The sequence below is a fragment of the Trachurus japonicus genome, chromosome 18, assembly GCF_045865225.1.
Source record: "Trachurus japonicus isolate A0001 chromosome 18, Traja_1.0".
Classification (NCBI taxonomy): Eukaryota; Metazoa; Chordata; class Actinopteri; order Carangiformes; family Carangidae; genus Trachurus; species Trachurus japonicus.
The window spans coordinates 26998634-27021182 of NC_140924.1; the positions used below are offsets into that span (position 1 = coordinate 26998634).

Genomic DNA, 22549 nt, shown 5'->3' on the forward strand with positions numbered 1-22549 from the left:
CCGGTAGAAAGGGGGCGGAGCCTGAGCGGAGAAGGCAGCTCTATGCTGTAGGCTAACGTTAGCTAGACGGGACTTTTTTTTAAATGTTCTTAATGGGTGTCAAACTACACATTTTTTAGACAAAAAGATTACTTAATTCATAAATTACAAAAAAATACAATTTGCTCTACCAGCTTTGTCTCCATTATGATGACGACGAGTCAGGTCAGGTAGGCTGGTCACCGTGTGAATTAGCAGGCGAAGCTAACACACCTCTGAAGTGGATCAGAGTCAACAGACTGGAGCTGTGGAGTGGTGAAGTCAAAGTGAAGTTTAAAGAAACTCTGTGATCTACTGGACTGTCACTGTTTTAACCAGCAGCAGCAGCAGTGTTAGCATCAGCCTGGAGAGGACACACACACACACACACACACACACACCTGTTGAGCTGCTCCACCTCCATCTCCACCTGAGCCCCACCCAGCTGCTTCAAGGTAACTAGAAGATCTCGTTTTCTTAGTCCATACAATGTTGAACAATTTCATCCATCATTCAGCCTGATGTCAACCAATGTGTAATCAAAAGTTACTTAGCCTAGTTGTAGCTAACTGTTTTACCATTAGCTCACTATTCAACCATTCAGGTGACTATAGGCTGATCAAAACTGTGCATTTACTGTTAAAGCTCAACAACATGACTGTTGTATTGCTGCTCAGTGTGTCTGCATCAGATGATGGCTGTGGTCAGTGTTGCTTGGTTGTTGCACTCATGGATACTGTGGTATTGTTGCTGTGTTGTTGTACCTACTAATGTTTGTCTGTTTTCACTGCTGCTCTGGTCTGTGTTCTGTCTGGAGAGAACAATGCATACAAACAAATAACAATGACGACTGAATTGCACTGATTTTAATATCAGGGACAGAGACAGACTAAGAGCCATTCAGCTCCATCCACCCACATTCTACCCACTAACTACTGCAGTGATGCTATTGCTGCTGATCAACTGTTAATGTTGAATACATTCTGTAGATTGATGATAATAGTTGTACAGGTAGGCTACTATAGACTGTCACTGTGAAATTATGTGTAAAGCAACAGGTGTTTAGCCTCCACTGAGAATCTACTGTATAATGCAAAAACTAGATAGATAGATAGATAGATAGATAGATATTTTGTGAAGATGAGAATATGTCATGTGTATATAAAATGGCGTCCACCATATTTGCCAAACTTTGGTGCTGTCACACAGCCGACGGCGAGGCCATTATCTTCATCCCAAGGTGGTGCAGTGTAGTCTCTCCACTTATGCAGTTAATGAGTCAATCCACATCAAGTGTTCTGTGTTTCTGTGTTTTGCGCTTCCATTTATGTCGCATCCTGAGTGAGTCTCCATGGCCTTGCATAAGTGCCTTCCATTAGACCGACACACACACACACACACACACACACACACACAAACACAAACTTAACAGTCCCGGCCCTCATCACCAGAAAGTGTGCAGAATAGTAAGTAATGGGATCTTGATATTAAGAAAGACATTTGAAAACAATTATTCAAATGGCTGTCTGCCTGTTGAATCTCCTAATCCCGCAGTGAAGCACTCAAGCAAACACTCAGCGGTGTGACCCCAGCTGAATTAGCACGGAGGAAGAAGGGGAGCGCACGCAGCTCTGAAGCCGGAGATGCTCAAACGTCTAGACCGCTCTCCGGTTTGTCACTCTCGTGCTGCCTTTGAAACGAAAAAAAAAAAATGCTTTTTAGAACACGAAGCCGAGGGAACGAGATTTCCTGTAGCTTTTAGAGCTTGTCATACATGGCATTTCTCAAAATGTCAAAGGGAGGTTCTTCTTTATCTCCCAGACACTTTGAATGTATCTGGCAGGCGCTTAGCGCGGGGTTTCACTCTGACCCGGCTCAGACACCTGAGGGAAGTGGAGGTGTTACATCCCGTTTTCTTCAGGCGTAATACATTTTGTGATGCATATCCACAGCTGCCACTTCATTTGGTGCAGCTCTCAGTTTACAGCTCGGCCTCGTAGGAAATGTGTCACTTAAATTAAGTGCGAGTCATGTAGACGGATCTGAGCCGGATCAAATCTGGGCACTGGAAGGAGCTTGTAGCACCAGGAAAGAGGGATGACTCTGTGTGAGTGTGATGTGACGCTGTTGTGTCCATGCCTCCCAGGTCCAGATGTTGGAGGCAAATATGTGCTACTAGATGTGTAGAGGTGTGATGTCACCAGTCGTCCTCCTGCTCTTCAGGAGGGGACGTTTTGCTGTGGCAGCTTGTGAGATCACAGACAGGTTTGACAGCAGGCAGAGCAGTGTGAGGTCAGGGGGACACACACTTTCCTTTAAAGTGTGCTCTAGCAACAGAATATTACACTTTCAAAAGGTTTTAGGATGTAGGTAGAAAGATCAAGGCTTTAGTTCTTTTACGGAGCTAGAAAGGAACAAAGTATGTCTACCTGTCGACAAATCTTTCTAGAGAGAGTTGGTGAACTTTTGACATCACATAATTTGTGTAGCTGCCATTTCTACCAGCTACACAAATTACAATTTGCTCTATAGAGTCATAATAATCTTACAGTATCTGGGTTGCTCTGTGGTCAAGTGGAGGGACAGTATGTGACTTATTTGGCTTTTTATTAGCAAAAATCAAATATTGCTTTCATAAATACGTATTTACTGAAGTCTAATTACAACCACATACAAATGAAAGCTTTCTGGTACCCTAGAATAAGTTGCACCCACCGGAGGCTGTCATGTTGCATCGCCATCTTTGAGTACAGTACGCGGACAAACTTGGCTCAAACGCTCTATTATTGAGTGTCTGTAATTCGGAGGATGATCAACGTAGTTGTTTTTGTTTTTTGTTTCTGTTTTTTAGCAGCTAGATCTTACAATGTTGAACAGTTCTTATACAAAGTGCAGCCAAACAGCAGGCTGAAGAGAGAGGGACAACAGAGGCTGCTGACAGCTGTGGAGCTGCAGCTGAACAGCTGAGAGCACAGCAACCCATGTCCTTTTTTTTTTTTTTTTTTTGAGCAGCACCATTATAACAGGTGATCATACCGTATCTACGTCCAAGTAGTTGTCCTCTGATCTTCCTTCATGGGACCGCACTGCATAACTGGCACATAGTGTAAGTCCTCCTGTGTAACTTTTTGCTGTGAAATATGACTGAAGGCACGAGTGGAAGTCTGCGTGTGTTAAAAAAAAAAAAAAAAAGATTAAAAAAAACGATAGTAGGCTAATTGGTCAAAGACATTGTTATCAGATGTCACGGTTTAGCCCCAATACTATACTGAGGCTTTAAGAGCATGTCCCCCGTTGGCAATACGGAGGAAAATCCCAACTGTGCCCATCTGGCCTGCGTAGTATTCGCCCAGTCCTTCTCTCTCTCCACCATCCTGTCAGTTAAAGGCAAAAGTGCCCAAACAATACCTCTATACAATATCTATGGAACTGTTGGCTTAGTGACTGATGGTTTAATTTTGATACTTGTAGCCCAGTGAAATTCTGTTTACGTGTAGCATGATATTTTAGTCATGCTAGCAGCATGGTTGCATACAGTTGAGTCCACCTGTACACGTGTGTAATTTTGAGTGAAATGTATCAACAGTTATTGAATCTGGATGAATTCCAGTAACTTTGTGGTTTCATAAAGACGCTCTGTCCTGCAGCCTTCAGAACACACCCAGAGGAGTTTGCTTTTTGTTATAAAAGAGCCTCATATTAATGTGGATGAATCTACGTTACCCACACTTGTTAATGGCTCCATTTTCGATAAATATATTGTTTTGTCTTTATAGCTGTTTTGATATTATTATAGTGATTGACTCACCCAGCATTTCCTGGTTTAGTAGTTTAGGTAGTTGGCATCGTTTATGGTCGGAACTACGACGGCATCTGATTGTCTTTGAACCTCCAACTTTCCTTCTTGATTAATGAAAACATTCTTGGCAAATGCTTTCGCTTTCGTCTGTCTTGCGCCGGTCCAAGAATTTCACCGTGTATGCAGAGGCTCATGGGAAATGTAGTGTGAAAACACTTCGATTTCCGTAACTCCTCATAGTCACTTTAACTTTTCATCAAACACATTCAGGTCCAAATTTCAGTTTGTCGATCCACCGGTGTATCGTCTATACCAGGTGTCCAAGACAACTTTACCCCAGCTGCCTCACAGAGGGGGGGTCTTTTTGTTGGTAGACATGGAGTCTTCTGTTGTCTCATTATTGCTGCTTTGATAGTGATGTTTGTTTTCTACTCTTTTTACAACAGTGAGCAGGGCCTGTGGTGCATTAGAAAACCTCTAATTGAACAGCAAGGGGAAGAGGCATGGATGAAAGTGGCAGATTTTTTTCCAAAAAATAATACTCTGCAGTGTAATATAAATATTTTTTATTACTATTAATCTTTTTCTGCGGCTCACTACCAAAATGATCCCCGGCCCGATACCGCTCTACTGCCTGGTGGTTGGGTATCTATCTATCTATCTATCTATCTATCTATCTATCTATCTATCTATCTATCTATCTATCTATCTATCTATCTATCTATCTATCTATCTATCTATCTATCTATCTATCTATCTATCTATCTATCTATCTATCTATCTATCTATCTATCTATCTATCTATGAGTTGTAGCCAATCCCAACTTGCATATGGTGAGAGCAGGGTACAGTGTGCACATAGATGCACATTATGAGCTATTTGGAATCACCAATCCTCCTATTGTTCATCTGTTTGAACTGTGGGAGGAAGCTGAACCCATGCAGGCAGAGGGAGAACCTGGAGGCAACAGAGCTAACCACATTACCAGCATGCCACACACTGTTTGAGAAAGGCTCTGCAAGATGAATGATGCCACTTGATGAATAAATAACATGCTAACATGCTAATCTATGATGGCACAGTGGTTAAGTTTACCTGCTTAACATCAGCATGTGCAGCTTTCTGATGTTAGCTTTCATCTCCAAGTGCCTGTGTGTCTGAGTCCGGCCTCACAGAGGTGCAGAGAGGTGCTGTTGTCACTATGCAGCTTCAGGCTTCTCTTCTATGCAGATGAACCTGTGGCCTCCTGTTAACACCAGTTACGATGGGAACTAAATCCCCAAATAATGAGCGTGTATCGGACCCTTTGTTCGCAGTCTGTAGTGGAATGTCATTTTCTCATTGCCACATTTTCTCCTAATTATAGATGGACCAAGTCTGAAGTTCAGATGACTTGAGGTTTTTCCTCACAAAGCCTGAATCTGCAGGGATATTTTTATAAGTCCCAACCACCCCATTTCATCGGCTGCCAAAATAGCCGCGTTCCTATGAATACATCCCATTTCCATTCCAAAAGGCTGCGGCGGTGATTGACGCGTCCTTGTTCTCTGGTTTACATTAGATGTGAAAATAATTGGCACCTGTATCCCATGCACATGGCTCTGAAGCCAAGGAGGAAAAAAAAGGCACAGCACCAGAGGTTTAATTTCACTCCAGAGTCTGATCCTGTTCTATTCAGTCCAGATGTGCAGGCGCACACATGGATACCTATCTAAAGTAGCAGGGAAGATTAACACAGAGTAAAGATCTGTCCCATCATCACAGTCTTTCTGGTGCTGACGACCACTTCTGCATTGGTATTACTCTCATTGATGTATAAGCCCCTCACGCCGTGAATATCGGCTTAAGATATGTACTCACATGTGTGGCTCCACCGTCCTGCCCTTCACGTCTTCCTCTTCTCATCATCTCATCCGCCTCCCAATCTCCTCTTCCTGCTCTCCACACATTCCCTCTGGCCATCTCCATAGCTAGTTATCATGAGGGTGAGCCTATTGAAGTACTTTAAGCATCCAGTCTCCCAGCCGGCCCCAGCAGATTGGATGTGATTTTGGCGGTTTAGCAGGATGTGCGATGCCCAGGGAGAGTAATTGCTTGTGTAATTGCACTCTGGGGAAAGGTAGAGCGGTGGGGTCTAAACTCACCCCCTCTACCTGCCCTCAGGCTGCATGGACAACTCTTGTCCCAGCATCTGTCCATTCTTTACACCTTTCCACAACCGCCCTCCCTCCCTCGTTCCGCTCTCCACCGTGGCTGGAGGGAAGGTTTATGGAGGATTCGGCGGGCTTTGAGAATGCTGGAAGCTGGAGCCGGTGTCAGGAGGAGGAGGAGGAGGTGGGGGTGGAGCAGCGGGCCAGGTCAGAAGAGCTCCACAAGGGGCTGAGGAGACAGATGGAGGAGGAGATTAGGTGGAGCAAGGAGGCGCCCCCGTTGTTAAAATGAAAAGGGAAGGCAGAGAAGCAGAGAAGAAGACACGCAGAGGATCTGAAAGCCAAAGTCCAAGTGCTGGGAGATGTGTGTTTGTGTGTTGGAGTGCTGCTCGTAATGAAAGAAGGATTAGGAAAATCCTCTCAAGTGGTAACATTGTGTGTTTGGACTTATAATGAAACGATAAGGCTATGTAGTTTTATTTTTTTTTAGGTCTAAACAATTTCCTAGAACAGCCTGGCAACAGTTTTCAGCAAACATTACTCAAACAGGAGGAAACAGTGCAGCTACTTTCAGCAGCAAATTAACCAACATTGGTTGCAGCAGTGACTATTTAAAGCAGCAGGGCAATAATGTGGAGCTGATTTAAATGAAACTAGAGTGGCCGTGATTGTGGAAATGAAGGAATATGTGTTCTTTATGGTTTAATTAAGGTTGCAGACAATAGGATCAGTTTGTTTGTGGTGTTGAATATAGAAGCGTTAAAAGGACAACGAGGAGTTTCTATTTGGTTATAAAAAAGTCTTGCGTTAATGTGGATGAATCTCCGCTACCCACACTTGTTAATGGGCCCATTTTCGATAAATATATCGTTTTGTCTCTATCGTTATGTTGTTATTATTAGTGGTAGTAGAGATGCTGGTCGAGCCGACCAGCGTTTCTTTACTTTCGGTTTCGTGGCGAGTCATGAGAATAACGCCGCTGAATCACCGTTTATGGTCGGAACTACGACGATATGTGATCGACTTTAATTCTTGATGAATGAAAACATGAGTCTGTCTTGCGCCGGTCAAAGAATTTCACGGTGCGCGGAGGCTCATAAATGTAGTGTGAAAACGCTTCGCTTTTCCAAAACTCCTCGTTGTCCCTTTAAAGTTAGTTCAAGGTTTAGTGCAGCACTGTGATTGTAGCTCTGATTCCAGTCCAGTACAGTCCAGTACAACGGTCACTGCTGCCTTGTAGGACTGTAAATCAGTGCAACGCCCTAATTTCATACTATGTTCCAGTAATATAGTGCAGTGCTTATCAGCCGGGGGGTCGGGGCCTCGGCAGGGAGATAAATCTGAGGGGGGTTACAATCTGATCAGCCGGACAGGAAATGATCTTCTACTTAGAGTTCTACCTTTTCTCTGCAGACTCTGTTTATTTCCCTCCTCAGTTCTCCAACACAAGCCAAGAGGTTCAGAAGAGGGGGAAAAAAATCACCATTTAGATAAAGCGCTCGGAGCTCATACATACTGTGTATTCAATTTGTCAGAGGTCGCAAGAGGAGACTTATTTTAAAGTTTGGAACTCACTTGTATTACTTTGTTTGTATAGTAACCTTTTGTGGAAGGACCACTTGGTGTTCTCCTGCAGATGGAGCGGTACAGTTGTGAGAGAGATGGGTTTGTTTGTTATCACACATGACCATGGAAGGTGTGTGGTGTCTGATGTAAAGAGTCTGTTTTATTTCTCCCTGAGCCCAGGTTGGTGACGTCTCAGTCAAAACAGAAGATGGATATCTAAAAGTACAAGACATTTATTGATGGATGTCGATCAGACTGAGATTTTAGATGATTACAACCATAATATATGAGAAGACTAGAAGACTCACCTGACGCTGCTGCCCAATGATATGTTGCCCTACGGCCGCCATCTTGGATCAATCTGCTCACTCCCTCAGCATGAAGCCTGTGGTGCATGTTCTACTAAACAACCAGAACCTGCTCAGCTTTTGACCGATTTTCAAACAGTTAGTTTGTTATGAACATCAGAAAGGCAGTTGTGATACTGCATACTTAAAATTATGAATAATTGTAATCATATACAGTACTGTGAAAAAGTTTTAGGCAGGCGTGGAGAAATGCTGTTAAAAGTCAGAATGCTTATCCATCATGCAAGACCATCAGTGAGGCATCTGATTGGACCCAAATTTATTCACAACCCCAAACATTCAGCCAGTGTCATTTAGAACTATCATCAGCATAAAGAAGAACCACAAGTCCTGGAAGTGATGGTGTGCACCCCCCCCCCAGTCTCCAGGATCTCCAAGATATTTGGAAAAAACCACCGGCCCAGGTCCTTCAAAACCTAGAAGAACTGATGCTGTTTTGAAGGCAAAGGGCTGTCACACCAAATATTGATTTGATTTAGGATTCTCGTCTCTTCATTCACTGCATTTTGTTAATTGATGAAAAAAAAAATCAACACTTTGTCTTTGAAAGCATTCACCCTTTTTTTCCACACCTGCCTAAAACTTTTGCACAGGACTGTACCTTTCTATGAGAGTAACATCATGCAAATCGCTAGGCATTAGCTACAGTATACGGTCAAAATTCCACAGTTATGAGTAGTTTTTTAGTGCAGATGAACATCCACTTTACTGCGGCCAGAGTCAGAGCGAGTGGACTGATGCAACATGGCCGTCTGTAAGTTGTACATCTGCATGAAGTCCGACCCGCCCCCTTGAATATAATACTTCAATAGAGGAACTATGCAAGTCGCATATTTTCACCGTCGTAAAAACTCAGAGCTAGCCCTCCTCCCTCCCGGCCATGTGCAATTATTTTCAATAAAGTCGGAGAGAAGGAAATCAATGGAGAGATGTCTACCAAGGTGGATGATGTTAACCAGAGATTATGGATTGTTTGTGCCGTAAAGTTCTAGATGTTCTAGATGAGAGCTGGGACACCAGGTCGGAGGGTCTGATCTTACAAGGTTGGTTCCAGCCAAGAGACGCTAGCTGGAAGACAGAGAGCCTCCATTCTCCCTGGAACAAGTCATTTAACCATCACAGTTACTCTTAAAACTCCAGTATGTAACTTATTTGGCTTTTTATTAGCAAAAATCAAATATTGCTTTCATAAATACATATTTCACTGAAGTGGAATCACACCTAATGAAAGCTTTCTGGTACCTTAGAATGAGTTGTTACAAGTCGTTACAAATACATAAGTGGGCGACGCACCGAACCGAGGCGGCCATGTTGCATCGCCATTTTTTACGTTCGGTGGCAGCGTGACCGTAGGTAACCATAGAAACTCAGCGGAGCTGTCGGCTCGGGGAGAAAGTTTTCCAAGTAGCGCCTGTTAAAACTGTCACCACTGTGTAGTGTGAGGAAGGATGGAGGCACTGGTGTTGCATTCAGGTGCAGCCAGGCAGACGTCCGTCGGCAAACCAACCGGATGTCATTTTACTCCACCAGAGAAAGATAGTAAAACGTGGGTCAGGTTGTTTATCCTGTTACATGCAGAGTCTGTCTGTGACGTCTGCCCGATTTCACGTGAATGCAACATCAAGAATACGTTCTGATATGCAACTGCACCACTAGATGGGGGGAATTCCTACACATTATACCTTTTTAAGCTGTTTAATTAAGGTGTAACTCTTGCGTAGTTCCCCTTTAACAAGCTACAACTTACTGAGTCTTGTGATGTCACTGAACTAAGCTGCTTGCCTCTAACTAGAATATCTTTATTGGTGACTTGTAACAATCACCATAGAAACCAGATGATCCAGATGAGCCTGTTGAGACTCTCCTAGAGCAGCGTTAAGGTTTGAGATTGAAGTTCAGGGTTAAAGATTTGGGTTAAAGAGGAGAGGGGTCGGAAAACCCTCATAAGTGCAGCTAAAGTAGCACAAACACAGACACAGCTTGAGTATGCAAATGTAAGTAGGTCTGTGTGTGTCTGTGTGTGAGATCAACTGTCGGGTACAAATTGTTTACTGATGCAGAATCAGAGAGTCAGTGTGAAGGATCCATATGTGTGATCTGCACATCACATGTTGCACAACCCCTCACCTCTCCTCATTTAATCCCCCCCACCCCATCCTCCCATCCCCTGCCTGTCTCTGTCGGAGGAAGATACGAGCAAGTGTGTGTGTGTGTGCTGCCAGCGGAGGGGGGTTTGCTGCAGACGTGTGTGTGTGTGTGTGTGTGAGAGAGAGAGAGAGGAAGCTCACAGGGACAGATGCTGAAGGATAAAGATGTGCAGCTGAGATCTATCAACTGCAAGGCAGGCGAGGGTGCATGCTCTGACACCAACTCACATCCTCATGCACACACACACACACACACACACACACACATGCACAGATTGCTGTACCACCCTCGGTGTGAATTTCATTCCCATCAGGGAGCATGTTTTCCTGTCTGAGGTCTTTGTATTGCCTCCACTGTGGGTGTCTGTGCCGGTCTGTGACTTTGTGCGCCTGTGTGTCAGTGCGTCTATTGTTAACCCCGGCCCTCGCGCTGCACGCTTAATGTGAACCATGCACTTAGTGTAATTGCATATGTTTGCATCTATACATGCAGCGTCAACGCCATGTACGCACGCTTAATTTTCCGTAAATGTTTGTGCGCGGTGAAGCGTGGCAGCTGGAGCGGGCCGTCGCCGTCGGTCACCAGGGAGAGGACGACGGCGTTGTGAAGAAGAGTTGAAGGTCGGTGCAGTAAATGAGGTCAGCGCGAATAAATGAGCACTAATAAACAGACATCCCAGCCAGGAGTGTACATTCTCCGTCTCCAGACTCCTTCCATGCACTGGTGGATCGTTCCACAAAGTTTATTCATGTATTCTGGGCTCTGGCAGATCTGATGTAGGTGGTATCTTAAAGCTCTGCAGTTTTAAAAAAAAAATGAGTCATCGGCAGCACACACACAGAGAGAGACACACACTGCGAGAGCCAGTTTTCCCACACAGATAGATTCCCAGACGGAGCAGAAGGTTTGTTTTTCATGCCAGCTCCACCTCTGAACTGCTGTTGTCTCTAAACCAGTCTGCCTTCCTCCACTACATTTAGCTCTGTCATCTGCCCTGCCAAGGTTTCCAGAGGTCAGAGCAACACCACCAGCTCCAGCTCTGCTTTCTTCCTCTCTTTTCTCCCCCTCTTCTCTCTCTCTGCCCAGCTCTATAAAACCTCCCCGCTGTATTTGTTTCTTGTTTGGATCTTATAACCTGCAATTACAATTCGTGTTGAAAGCATGCTGTAATTTAGCATCGCGGAGGAAAAAAGTCTGAGCGCCTCTCGGACTCGTTCAGCCTAACCTCTGGAAGATCAGCGCTCTGTGGAGATCCACACACCGAGTCCTGGCCAGTCCCAGGCCTCCTCTTCTTGTAGACACACGTCTCTCCTATAATTTCTCCTCCTGCCTCCCTGGGCTTCCTTCTATCTCTGTCTCCCCGTTCGTTTATTTCCTTCCTCTCCCTGGCTGTGCAGGAACAGCAGGAGGTGTTTCTGGTGCATCAGGTTTTTCCTCCCTCCGTGTTTTTAAGTAAAATATTTTCCAGTGAAAAGTATTAGAGTCCTCCTCTCTCCTTGTTTGTCTCTGTGTGTGTGTCTGTAGCTGTGTGCAGTTTGGGGAAATGATTGATTGCTTCACTTACAGATTTGCAGGCAGCGCTGGGAGCTATGCAAGAACCTGAGTCTTTGCATAATGAATTCCTTTGATGGAAATCTCATGTAAGCACTGTTTGGAAGTGAGATCTTGTGTTCGTCTGTGATTCACTGTACAGGCTACATACATTAAACTCAGTGTCCCATTTATTACATCCAGCGTCGCTTGCAACAAACTTACAGTATGCCATTAAGAATGTCTCAGTCCAGGATAACACTGATGACATAATAATGTCATCATTGTTTTGTTTTGGGTTTTAAGAAGTTGTTTTGTTGCATTTTATTTTATTAAAGGGAACATATTGTGGAAATATCACTTTTTGAAGGCTCTTTAACATATATTTGGGTGTTTGTCTTGCCTTTCGTCCCCAAAACGTGGGAATTGACAAAAAAATCTGTAATTTTCAGGCTCCCTAGGTTGAAATCCATGTGGTTTTATGAGCTGTTCCCTCAGTTGTCTTCCAGTAATGTAACTAGGTTTCAAATTTGCGTAACCCCACCCCTACCTGGGACCATAGACTGTAAAAAGAATGGACGTAGCACTGTGACGTCACCCATTGGTTTGGGGGAGTCTGTTTTGTGCCACTACTACGGGGGTTTGAACTGCGCCATGTTGGATTCTACTTGCCATATTAGGAGAGGTGCGGCCGTTAGCCGGCCGAGGGCCCGCCCACTGGCCTCGAAGCAGTGGTCTCCGGACCTGTCACTCAACGTTTCCGCGCCCTAATTGGCCAGAATTTTAGACCTAATAACAGTAAAACGGTAGAGTTTTTTAAAAATTCACCCCCCTCAGAGTGTGTGCGGGGGTATAAACTATCGATTGAGACCAAAAAACGTAATGGTACCAGGCTTTGATCATGTTTATTGAGGATGTAAAGTCGGCGATTTTAACATGGGGGTCTATGGAGAGTTGCTCCCTTCTGACACCAGCCCCCAGTGACAGCCGAGGGGATTGCAGTTTTTTGAACGCGGAAGTGAGCTTCACTTCTCAGACTGACAACTGCCCCCTTGCCTGGGACCAGTAGAAGGGGCGGGGCATAGCAGTGGTTCATTTGCATTTAAAGGGACAGGCACTGAAAGCAGCCGTTCTGAACAGAGCTGTTTTGAGAGGATGAAAAGAGTTGTGATGTTTGATCCTTGGGGGATTTTGACCACAGCATGTCACAGACATGTCTTTAAGACACCTGGGAACTATTTTAATTTGTGGAACGGGGACATAGTATGTCTCCTTTTAAATAGGACAGCTGAGGTACGACTGGAAATGAGGAGAGAGGATGGAGGGACAGACACGCAATAAACAATCATCGTACCAGTTGGACGTCAACCAGCCATCTCCTGCATAGGGATGCATGATATTGGATTTTTGCTCATATAACTCATTTTGGCTGGGTGTAGCTGTAAATACAGATGTATGCACTTTCTTATTGAAGAGAAGAACACCAAGTCTGTGCTGCTCTCCCATGAATCTCATACTCTAATAATGATGTCATAGTTGTAGCGATATCATGTCTCTGGCGCTTTGCAGTCAGTGCAAATATCAGTATTTTATATCCATACAGATAACATGTTGAAAGCTGTTGCTAGCTGACTCATTGTGTATCAACCACACACATCTGTATAAGTTCCATATCTGCAGATGAGGCCAACAGAGGTTTTATGTTATTGGCAGATGCTGAACTGAGCTTCATGTATAGAACTACAGTAGTGTTTTCAGATTATTTGTTGTTTCTCAGATGCAGCTGAGGAAGCTCTGAGATGACATGAAGCGTGTGGGAAGTATGAAAACTCTACTACCCAAGGATTTCATAGCTGATTTGGTCTCCGTCATATAGAACAGTATGGATCATGTCCTCTGTCTGCCACATGGGGGCAGTGCAGCCACAGTTTAGACAGTCTTCCATTCTCCATCTCATACATGTGTCTGTGTGTGTGTAATAGTGTATGGGTGAATTACTGTCAGTGTTCCTGGTGACCGGGGCCCCAGCGTAAACTCTGCTCTGTGTGTGTGTGTGTGTGGCCCTCAGCGGGGGCCCGACTGTCACCCAGCTCGTCCTGCACCTCATCAAGCCCACCGGCAGCTTTGAAGTGTAGGTGCTGGACACCCGGACTCTTCCCCTGCTCTGTCAACATGTGGACAGACAGAGAGACAGAGGGCCACATCCTCCCACACTGAGGCCGAGAGGGGATTCCTGTTGTTTAGACTGAGCCACAGACATATGAGGTGACTCCAGTCCAATGATCACAAGTGACGCCATGAATATTTTCCACCGTTCTTCCTTTATTACTATGGTTTCCACTATTTATTTTTTTTCCTGAAATGTGCAAGTTCCTCATGGAGTGACTGTGTAATTCTACTTTATACATGAAAATACAGCTATAAAATCCCTTTTATATCTAATAAGGAGGTGTGATGTGAGCTCATGCTGCACATTTCATCTACAATAAACCTTAAACACTCCTACAGGGACTTAGCTGTGCTGTGACATTTGTATAGTAGCTTTCTAAAATCCCAGCTGGACTTGCTCTACGTGCACTATAGCGGCTCCTGAGGCCCAGTGAGGGCGCTCTTGCTCTTCCGTCACAGAGGAGCGCACACGTTGGTGAGCGTCTAGGATAGGTAGTGGTGGGGGTGAATGGGGTGGGGGGGGGGGGTCTTCTTCACTGTTTGAAAGGAGGCAGAATAGAGCGCCGGGGAGTCCAGAGGTCCGAGTTAGGGGGGGCCCCCCCTGAAACCCAGCGAGGAGGAGGAGAGAGGAGGTGCTGAAAGGGACTCGATACCGCCCCCCGCGAGAAAGCCTGGAAGAATCGCGCTCCGCCAGTGCGCCCTGCCTGCCAGTCGGAGGATGGGGATTTTTTTCTCCCCCCCTCCTCTCTATTCATCCACGTCCCCTATTTCCCTCCTCCTCCTCCTCTCAAACAAGCCAGTCGGTCTGTCAATGTGCTGCGAGCATTAGGGCAAGTCAAAGCAGTGGGATTCTGAGGCAGAGAGACGGATGAGATAACGAATGAAGCGCTTTCCTCTGGCGGAGCAGCGACACCTCCAGCTCTCCAAATGATGCGCTACATCAGATAGGCGTCAATTTTCCCCACAGGAACTAATGCTCACAACTCGCATCTTATTATTATTCTTTTTTTTATATTTCCTCACAACTTTCACGTTGGCCTTTGTGCGACGTTAGAGTGGAGATGCTTTTCTAGCTCTTTGGTTTGTTTCCCTCTCAGTTTTCTGCTGTTGTAGTCTGCATTGATTCTTTGGATTTATCTTCGGTGTGGATTCTGATTTGTGTGGGTTTTTTCCCCTTTTTTTTCCTCCTTTTTTTTGGTTTGTTTGTTTTTTAATTTTCAACGAGCCCATACTGCTGAAGGATTTGCGGATTTACAAGCCGTGTGTATTTTACAAAGAGGAGAATAAGGATTGTAATGCGCACTGACTGAGCCCACCGAGCATCAACATGTCTTTATGAGGATGGAGCCGTGGACACGAGTGACATCTTTTCCGTTTTAAACGCGTTACCTCCACTGTTCTTTCTTTCTTTTTTTTTCATTGTGGCCTGATCGCGACTGTGCGCGTCTCCCAGACTGACAATCTCTGTGTTCAGTCCAGGCTGATATGTTGGGAGGTAGATGCTCTAACGAGAAAACAAGGTAATGGGAGAGAAATCACACAGAGTCGGCACAGAGAACAAGGGAACATTGTTCGGAAAAAGACAATTAGGGCGCACCGACAGGCAGCAGAAATAGCTCTTGGGTGGCGATAAATTTCCGAAAATTCGATTCAGTGGAGTTATATTTGTGCCGAGGAGCGGTGCTTTGCAGAAAAGAAGGAGGACTTATGACAAATTAACGGGAAAGTCATGGGATTGGCACCGAAATAGTACCGACCGTGGACGCGCAGAAAAAAAAAGCCATTTCGTTGATCCAGACGCACGGATTGAACAAGTTTCTCCCGAGTGTTTTTTTGTTTTTGCTTCGATCCACTCCAATCTGATGCATTTTGGATCCATGAGGTTGTGCACAGCAGGCTTTCACTCCACACTCTGACTGTCTCTTACCTATAGCCTGGTCGGCTGTAGTCGCACATCCATTGTTTTAATAGTCTCCCTGCAACAGCATTGAAATACAGAAGAAATATTGCCCATTCCACTTAAATGGGGCTGTGTGTGCTGGGTGTCAGGGTTGAAATGGCGTGTCGAGGACATGGGAATGGATTGGGAATCCTGCTGATATTCTTACTGGATTTACTGGGGACGACTGCCAGCAATATGGAGCCCATCTACTGGAATTCCCTGAACGAAAGGTAAGAGCAGCTCTCACTCGCAGACCTTTCAATTTTTTTATTTTTTTTACTGGTTTGCCTAATTGCAGGTTTGAACTTGAGGGTTCGTGCCCAGACCTGACAGAATAATTAGTTGAGCTGCGTGTCCGAAGTGGAAAATGCAACTTCTGTAGGAGGGGGGGTGGGTGAGCCTATATAGGAAACATTAAATGCATGCAAGTTCCTCTAAATGTGCCACTAAGTGCCCTGTAGTAATGCAACATGAAATGCAAAACGCTATAAAGTTGGATAATGGCAGTAATTCAGCGTGCAGGCCCACCGCAGGCACAATCCCTCAGAGAGCCTTAATGATTTTTTTTTTATTTTTAATAGTAACCTTACTATTTGGGCAATTTGTCGCACTTTCCCTCGCTGCACCGTTGTTGTTTGTGCTCCAGCAGAAGGTGGATGAATGCCGCCTCCACACCGTGGAGTTGGGGCAGGCTGCTCTGCTCCACAGCTGCTCTGAATGTGCCACACTCGCATTAATTATTGTGGATAATCCAGCTGTAGCTCTTCTTATTGGTAAAGTCGCTGTAAGCTGCAGGCAGCAGAGATGGAGGCTGTGTAGGATAATAAAGACGTGTGTGATGCTCTAATTGCTGCTGCTGAATGACCTTGATTAAAGTCCAGGCCCTGGCCCCCGCAGGCCTCTCCGCCAGCCCTGTCTGCCCACCCGGCCACGCTCATTTGCATTTTCTCCTGCCTCTGGAGAAGGTGTCAGGCATTAGCTGAGGAAATGTCATTTTAAACACCTCTCGGCCGTCCGGCCTTAACGACCAACACTACTTTTCTCACACCTCTGCCAATTTCCCCGTGTCTGAATAGACTGCCTGGTGGTGGAGAGGAGAGGAGGGGGGGTGGGAGTAACAAGGCGTCCTGTATGGTGGCGAGGGGAGATTTTTAGTGACACCAGGCTTCATTTCTGCAAATCCTGCCTGCATTTGGGTGGACAAAGTGGAACAGTGATATTTTTCAGCTTGAGAAATAGGCCATCAAATCCTCTTGGAGGGGACACTGATCTTGAATAGCCCCTTTTTGTAACTTTGCCTACATTACTGAGTTTATAATAAAGAAAAAGAAAAAAAAGACAAGAAAAGTAAATTAAAACGGACTACAGCTGACTCATGGCAGCCTATCAAACCCTCACACCCCCAGGTCACACCCATGCCAGCAGCTTTATCGGAGTCTAACAGGTTTTTAACGTGTCCATGTGCTGTAGGCCGCGGCCGGCCCTGCCCCGGCTTCTCCACTCTCTCCACAGATGTGACTGTGCGTGGGCCCCCGCTGTGGAGCCAGGCATGAAGCCCTTAATGAGGGCTTTTTGTCAGCAGTGGGTGGATTCACCCGACAGGGAGTAGAGTTGGACACGGGAGGGTAATTTTCAGTGAGAAGCTAACAGCCTGGGCTTTTGAGGCCTTACAGGTGATTCCACGCCATTGTCTCCTAATGGAGTTTGGAGTTAGGTGGGTGTTGGGGCTTAGTGAATGGGCCTGGCTGGCAATTAGAGGGGTGGTGGCTTTGACGCCAGGCTCCATAGTCGTTTCCACAGATTTGCTCACTCATATATTCAAAATACAAAGCCTATTGTATACTATGAAGCTTATTCATGAAGCTTACTATTCATAGCTAATCAGCTTAGTCATTCCTCTAGTTTATTTTCTTGGCCCTTTTCACACACTCCCATGTACTTGTTTCTCCTCGCTCTCTACACAACAAGAGCGCCACTTTAGCTCCGGCTGCCTCGGGGCAGAATAGGTTTTGGCCGTGGGCTGGAAAAATGTTGAGAGCTTGCATGTCCAAGTAGTGCACATCTTCCAAGGACGGGCTGCACCGCCAGCCCACCCACATCTGGTTTGTTCTTCTAAAAGGAGGCGAAAAGTAAGCAGAGGCAGTCGTCTGTATCCGTCAGGCGCAAGGGGCCGCATGTATGGTTCACATCTCGTCTGTGTAGCAAATGGACTGTCACGTTGTTAACCTCTAGACCTCTGCTGGATGTGCCGCTTTGAAGTTTCCACTGTCCACCTGCAGCTTCCCTCCACCTCTCCTCCCATCTTTCTTTCCGCCTCTGTGAGCAATCTCCTGCTCCTTCTCTTCCTCCCTCTCATCTCGCCTTTCTTTCCCTGGATTCTCCCTCTGTGTTGTGTGTGTGTGTGTGTGTTTTTTTCCTTCTTCCCTCTTCGTCTCGTGCTGCTTCTGTTTCTGTTCTCCTGTCTACCCCCGCTTCCCCCTCCGTCCCCGTCCTTCTCTCCGTCTTTTTCCTCCCTGTCACTTTCTGTCTGTCTCTATCTCCGCCCTCCCACCCCCCACCCCTTCAGTGCGGTGAACAGACGTAGCAAATTGGAAACATGTGTCACATCCAGCCACTAATTATGGCGCTACAGCAGCCACTGACGCACCCAAAGATGTGTTAGGAGTGACAGAGGTGAGGGGAGCGGGGGAAGAAGGCACCCTTGGGTGTAGTGGGAGAGATGCATATGCCTCAGATTCGCCGTGCCTGTGTAATTCCTGGAAATCATTGCAAATGAAATGATGCAGCTGACTTAAGTTACGGTAAATATAGTAGAAGAAAAACGCTTACAGTCACCAAATGCTGCATCCACCCTTTTTTTATTGATTGGCCCCATCAGTTGAAATTACTCCAGCCTGGGCTGAAGGAGAAGAGACAGAGGTGTTCAGGGAGGAGTATAAACACAGACAGGTGCCAGGAGGTGAAAGAGAAACAGAGGGAGCGGTGGAAGGAGCAGAGTGGGGGTAGAGATACTCCTAACCCTAAGTAAATCAATACCAGTTAAGACTCAAGTGCCAATACAGGTTCTGCTTGAGGAAGAGAGAACTGAACCAGAACGATCACCTTGGGAATAGCAACCCCCCCTCCCTCCCTCCCCTCCCTCGCCTCACACACAAATACACTACCCCTTATCTCAGCATCTGCTATTATCGGCCTTACACAGCCACCCTAATGAAAGATCGAATCTTACATTACCGCTCAGGGGTTTGGGTGGGGGGTGAGGGGGGGAATAGAGTGGGTGCTGGGGAGGCAGGTGACCCACTCACTGTAGATCACACTGACACTCACACATGCAGACGTTGAGTAAATGAATTCAAGTGGAGACATTGTTGGCTTTGGTCACTCATCTGATCGCAGCATATGGAGTTGTGTAGTTTTTGGCCCTTTTCGCAAGTTTGATTTCAGTGTCTGTTCTTAAGGCCAAAGCCCCCCTCCCCCCTTCCAGTCACCCCCTCCCTTTCTTCTCCTCCTCTCCTCCTCTCCCTCTCTCTCTCTCTCTCTTTCCATACTTTGGTAAACGGCTGTAGATTATTGTAAACGGCTGCTGAGGGTGGGCGTCTTCTCGCTCGGCGCTCGCGGTGACTTGTAATACAACTATTCCCCCCAAGATCCACATTAAAATTTAATCCCCCCCTTCCCGTTCCTCAATAATTCATTAATCGCCGGCTAATTGGCGCCGGATAAAAGACTAGCTAACTAGGCTAAGTGTTTCGACTACAAAAAACCAGAGAAAAGACTTAAAAAAAAAAAAAAAAAATCACTGGAAATCTTGTGTGCGCGGGCACCGTGGGACCGAGCACGGAGAGAGGAATAAGTGTTAGTAGGTCAAACGGGGTGTCATATCAAAGGAGCGGGCTTTTCAACACCCGTTTATTGATTGTTTGTGTGTTTGAGACACCACACCCAGTTTCACCACCCAACACACCAATACAGTAACACCTCGTGAATAATGCATGCATGCAAACACACACACAGGCTTTTCTAGCAGCATCCTCAGGGTAAATGATTAGAGAATATCCACTGGCTTATTTTATTTTAAGAGCGAGAGTGTGTAAAACGAAAAAAAAAAAAAAAGCAAGAGCAGGAATGTAAAGGAGAGAAGAATATGAACCATATTGCTGGAGCTGCCCCCTCAGCTCCCCTCCTAAACACACACACTGTCTCCCTCGCTCTCTTTCTCTTGTGTGTGTAACTTTACGAGCTGAGAGCAACAGGAGCTGTGAAAAGAGGTTTCAGCTGATGTGGCAGAATGGAAAGGCCAGGGGATGGAGGAGAAGAAGGAGAAGGGAGCCAATCCGGCCACGGGCTGCAATCCCTTTTTCTTTCTCGCTTTTTTTTTTCTCCTCTTTCTCCGGGGCGCTGCAGGCAGGCCGATGCACACACACACACACGTTTGTATGGCTATCTTTGTGAGGACAATAATTGACATAATGTATTCCCTAACCCCTTACCCTAACCGTAAGCATCCAAAACAAATGCCTAACCTAACTTAAACCTAATTATAATAACCTAGTTATTATAAAGACTTAACCTTCAAACAGCCTTTGGAAGGACCGGCCAAAATGTCCTCACTTTCCAAAATGTCCTCACTCTGATGGTTTAAAACTCGGTCCTCACACGTATAGCTGTACAAGTACACATGTTCACACACACAGGTATGCAGCCGGAGTGTGAAATCGCAGACATGTGAACGGACAGGTCCATCACAGCCGCACATTCTCAACAGATGCCTGCACACGTCCACATAAATGAGCCTCGGGGGGCTCGACCCCCCTCCCACCACCCCCAACGCCCGTCTCTGTCCGACACATGTGTAAAACAGTGTGTGGTCCTAATGTATCTCCTTTTGTTGCATGTGCAAGTGAGCATTAAACGCACACCGCTACCACGAGACGGGGAACAGATGAGGGCACATGTGTACGTACATGGAAACACACACACACACACACACACACACACAGGAGAAGTGAGGGGATTGGCAGGCGTAACGGACTGTTGTTCCACTCGGAATTCATTCATTATTTTATCACTCGATTATAAGTTTATTTGGCAGGGGCAGTGCACATTCATCAACATCATAACAGCTATAAAGCGGCGTTGTAAATATGCTGGGGTCGGCTAAAGAACTCATTTACTTCCTCAGTCCCTTGGGCTTTAGAAGTGACTTTGGGATTTTGGTAATTGTTAAAAGTGCTGATGATTAGGATGAAGGAGATTAAAAGCGTGTGGCTGGTTCACAGCGTTGCAAACACAGGCGGGAAACAAGGAACTTTATTCCCTGGAAACATACGCAGGGGAACACAAACACGCACATTCACGGCGGCGGCGGTGGTAACAGTAATCCAGGCCGTAGGTCTGAAGGGGTCACATGTGTCCCGGCATCACTGGGCAGATTGCCCCGGGTGGCTGAACCCAGAGCCCCTTAGCAAAGCCAGCCAACACACACACACACACTGGCCTCTCATTAGCTTGCTTCACAGCACACCCTGCCTAAGCAGGATCATCCAATCCTCCTGGCAGCGTTTGGACTGGGCCAGGTCAATCCTGCCCCCCCCCCCACCTCCCCACCCCCGGGTGACACAGGGAGGCCGACTGGTGTGGTGGGAAGCCAATATGAAAGTGGATGTGGGATCTGGAGGCCTGAGGGGGGGCGTGCAGCGTGGGAGCAGCCTCCGTTACGTTGTTCATCACCTCCTCCATCCTCACTGCTGCTCGCCCTCCAGTGTCTCAGCGCTTCCTCTCATCCCTCACACCCCCCCTCCCTCCCTCCCCCCATGTCTCCTTGCTCTTCAGTTTTGTTTAGGTTCAGTATCACGAGGCTCCCAGCTCTGCTGCCGCTCTGCACATCTCCACTACACTGGGTTGGGCTCATATTGCAGCAGCTACTGAGGCTTCGGCATCGTTCCAGATAAATGGGATAGCAGTGGGAGGGAGTTGACGCTGTTGTCATTTTGTGTGTGTGTGTGTGTGTGTGTATGTGTGTGTGTGGATTCTCGTTTGTGACAGAGGATGTGCCGCTATGTGTGTGTCTGTGACTTGAATACTAAACTGTGAGTTAAGATCTGGGAGCTGTAAGCCGTTGTGTGAATGCCATGTGAACTCGCACTGCAAAAAAAAAAAAAAAACCCAAACATTTCTGTGTGTAATTGAGTCCTAAAGTCTTATTTTCTCAAAACAAATGAACAAACCTGCCAGCGTTAATAAGATTATTTTAACCTGTCACCAATACAAATTAATTTGTTTGAAGTATTTCCTCAAAATTAAAGGGGAATTTCTTCCTCTAGTGCAAAATACAGACACAAAGTCTTTAAAGAAGCTTGTTTGTAGTTCACTGGAGTTTTTTCTTCTCCATTGATTTTATTATGATTTAAATAACAGAAATGAACATGACATTTCGTTATTTGTGCGTGCGGGTTTGGTGTTTTCACACCTGCTCTCCCCTCAAGCAACATTAAGGTGGAGTCTTGTTTTGCATAGCCCACACACACTCACACACACGGTTATGCAGAACATGCAAAAATGCTAGACAAAAGACAAATGTTGTGTTCTCTTATCTCCTGCTAGCTTCCTCAGCAGCCAGATTTCCCTCCACTTTCAGGCCCTCACGTCCCGGCGCGTTTCATCCGCACTCAAAACTCCATCACTTTCCTCTCGCCGCCTGCCAGCGGAACGACAACACGCCGCTTTGATTGGACGCAGGCCCCCAAATGGTTTTGTAACCGAATGTTAAAGAGAGAGGGAGAGCGAGTGAGTGTGTGTGTGTGTGTGTGTGTGTGTGTGTTCACAAGAGAGACAAATGAGCGGCTTTCGCTGACGGAC

At 46.1% G+C, this 22549-nt stretch overlaps 1 protein-coding gene across 1 annotated transcript in view; it reads left to right on the forward strand.

Moving 5' to 3' along the window:
• The first annotated feature begins 14414 nt into the window (after nucleotides 1-14414).
• The window catches only part of efnb3b (ephrin-B3b), an 82442-nt gene continuing 74307 nt past the window's right edge, over nucleotides 14415-22549 (forward strand). Inside the window, exon 1 of the mRNA XM_085806228.1 lies at nucleotides 14415-15921. Coding sequence (XP_085662354.1) covers nucleotides 15773-15921 — 149 coding nt within the window. The 5' untranslated portion in view covers nucleotides 14415-15772. The remainder of the gene's footprint in view (nucleotides 15922-22549) is intronic.